Genomic DNA, 2,365 nt, shown 5'->3' with positions numbered 1-2,365 from the left:
CACGCACAACATAGTTGCTGCTGCTGCTGCTGCTGCTGCTGTAGCAACGGATGCTCCCCCTGCTGCTACTACTGCTGCTTGGTGTGGTTAACTGCTGCCAGCAACCGCTGCGGCCCCGGAGACCCTCAAGGGTTTGGGGGCTGCGGCGGGGCTGAGGGGCCCCAAGGGGCCCTCCGCTCTGCCTCGCATGTAGGCAGAAACGCAGGTAGCTGCAGGCCACAAGCAAACTCGCATACGGTGAAGGAGCTTGCTTGAAGCTGCTGCTGCTTCTGCTGCTGCTGCAGATGCCACCGCTGCTGCTGTTGCTGCTGCTGTTGCCTAAGAAAGAAACTAAACCTCCTGTCCGCCCACAAGGCAAATCAGCGCGGCTCAAGCCGCGCAAGAAGACAGCCATAAGAAAGAGGAGAAGGCCGGAGTTGGGTTTTTGCGTGCTTAGGTGAAGAACTAAGAATGCAAGGACCTACGAAAGGTCGCATGCATGCGTGCATGCATGCATGCGTACACGCATGTGCTTGAGGATATGTGTGTTAAGCACGCATGCATGTATGCATGCATGCATGCATACATGTGTTTGGGGGGATATGCTTGTGCCTGCTGCTGTGGCTCCAATAACAGCAGCAGCAGCAGCAGGAGGCGTTGCTTATTGACACCGCCGCAGCAGAGGAGAGCAAGGGTAACCCTGAAGAAATCTAAGGAGATGTGATTAAAATAATTTTAATTTGAATCTGAATTTGAATTTGAGGCTGCAGGCAACGCGGGAGGCGTGCGAATAAAGCCCAGGTGGAGCTGGTGCGGTTTTGCCGCTGTTGTTGTTGGCTGTCTGTACAGCAGCAGGATATTATGTACTTATTTGTTTCTAATTTACAATATTTATAAGCTCCAAAACAAATCAAATGGCATTTGCTTCGCCTCCTCTACATCAGACGAAAAACGCCGCCGCGGCAGCCCCAAAGCCCTTGCGGTGTATACTCAGTGCAGCATAGAGTCGGTGGGGGTTTGATGTTTGTTACGAGTGAATATAAAACTTTATTAAAAAGTTAATAAAAATAACTTATATTTTGTTGTTACTAATGTATAATATATTTTATTAGTTAATCCTTTTTTTGCCAGTAATAAATAATATGCCTCATCAAGCAATCGTTCATAGTTTATATAAATAATTAATATATTTTATTCATTGTTTGTTTGTTTCTTTATCAGTTGTTTTACTGCTACTATTAAATATTCTTCACCATACAATCCTTTACTGTTAATAATAATATATCCACTATTGCAATATATAAATCCTTTACTTTCACTAATATATCATCAACTGCTATTTATTTATTCTTTCTAATAAATTCTTTATTGTCGCTCATAAACTATCCAGATAAGTAGTTGTAAATAAAACATCAAATGTTGTTAATAAATCATCAATTTTTTTTCTATAAGTTATTTAATATTACTAACAAACAATTGATTTTTATAAACAAGCCATAAATTGTAGTTAATATATCCTTTTGTTTCAGTTGCTGCCAACACAGATACGAGCGGTTGCCTTGCGCAGGTGTAAAGACAGACAAAAATAGTAAGCGGATATTCTACGATATTATCATAACTACCATCATAACTACAATTATTTGTATGATTCCTAAAACTATTACTATTGTTTTTATTACTATTCTTTCAACTAGTAGCGTTACTAACTATTGTTTTGTTTGCTAGCAATATTTACTATATATTACTTTTATTATATTCGCACTTTTTAGTATAACCACCACCACAAATACAACTACTATTCCTATTACTATTAGTATTAACACTGTTACTATATCTTTAGCCTCCTTTCAGTCTTTCAGAGCCACAGTAAGCTCAAACACCACCGACCCCACCCCTCCTCAACCAAAGCCATTTCTGCTGCCTCAGCAACCCCCTAGGAGGAGGAGGATAAACACGATGAAGTCAACGCCTATAGAAATATATATATATATATATATATATATATATCTGTATCGATATACTACATTATGCAGAGATTAGGTTGAAAACAGTAAGAAGTGCAATATATGAGAAGAAGGCTAATAAGACAAATCAAAGTAAAGAAAGTTAGCCAGACAGCAAAGAAAGAAGTAAAATAGAGGACACGATGCTTAGGAAGAAAAATATTAAAAAAAATGAAAAAGAAGTAAACTGAACGATAAGAATGCCAAGAAGAAGATATGAATAAGTAAAATACAAAATAAAAAGGCAAATAAAAAGAAAAAAAGAAAAAAACAAGTTATAAAATAAGCGACTCTTATATCTTCTCGTTAGCGACTGCGAGTTGCACACCCCAAATGACGTGAGCACCATATGAGCCAAGAATACAAGCCAGCAGCAAGTAAAC

General features: G+C 39.1%; 1 protein-coding gene across 1 annotated transcript in view; it reads right to left on the bottom strand.

The window, feature by feature from the left end:
* The window catches only part of EMH_0062700 (uncharacterized protein), a gene marked incomplete at both ends in the record, with an annotated part of 1,797 nt that extends 1,403 nt beyond the window's left edge, over nt 1–394 (bottom strand). The window contains one exon of the mRNA XM_013498061.1: nt 3–394. Coding sequence (XP_013353515.1) covers nt 3–394 — 392 coding nt within the window. The remainder of the gene's footprint in view (nt 1–2) is intronic.
* Nucleotides 395–2,365: the final 1,971 nt, after the last annotated feature.

The sequence above is a fragment of the Eimeria mitis genome, genomic scaffold, assembly GCF_000499745.2.
Source record: "Eimeria mitis Houghton genomic scaffold, Emh_scaff3151, whole genome shotgun sequence".
Taxonomy (NCBI): Eukaryota; Apicomplexa; class Conoidasida; order Eucoccidiorida; family Eimeriidae; genus Eimeria; species Eimeria mitis.
Note: the sequence above shows the minus strand (reverse complement) of the source record. Positions and strands in the feature narration are given on the sequence as shown.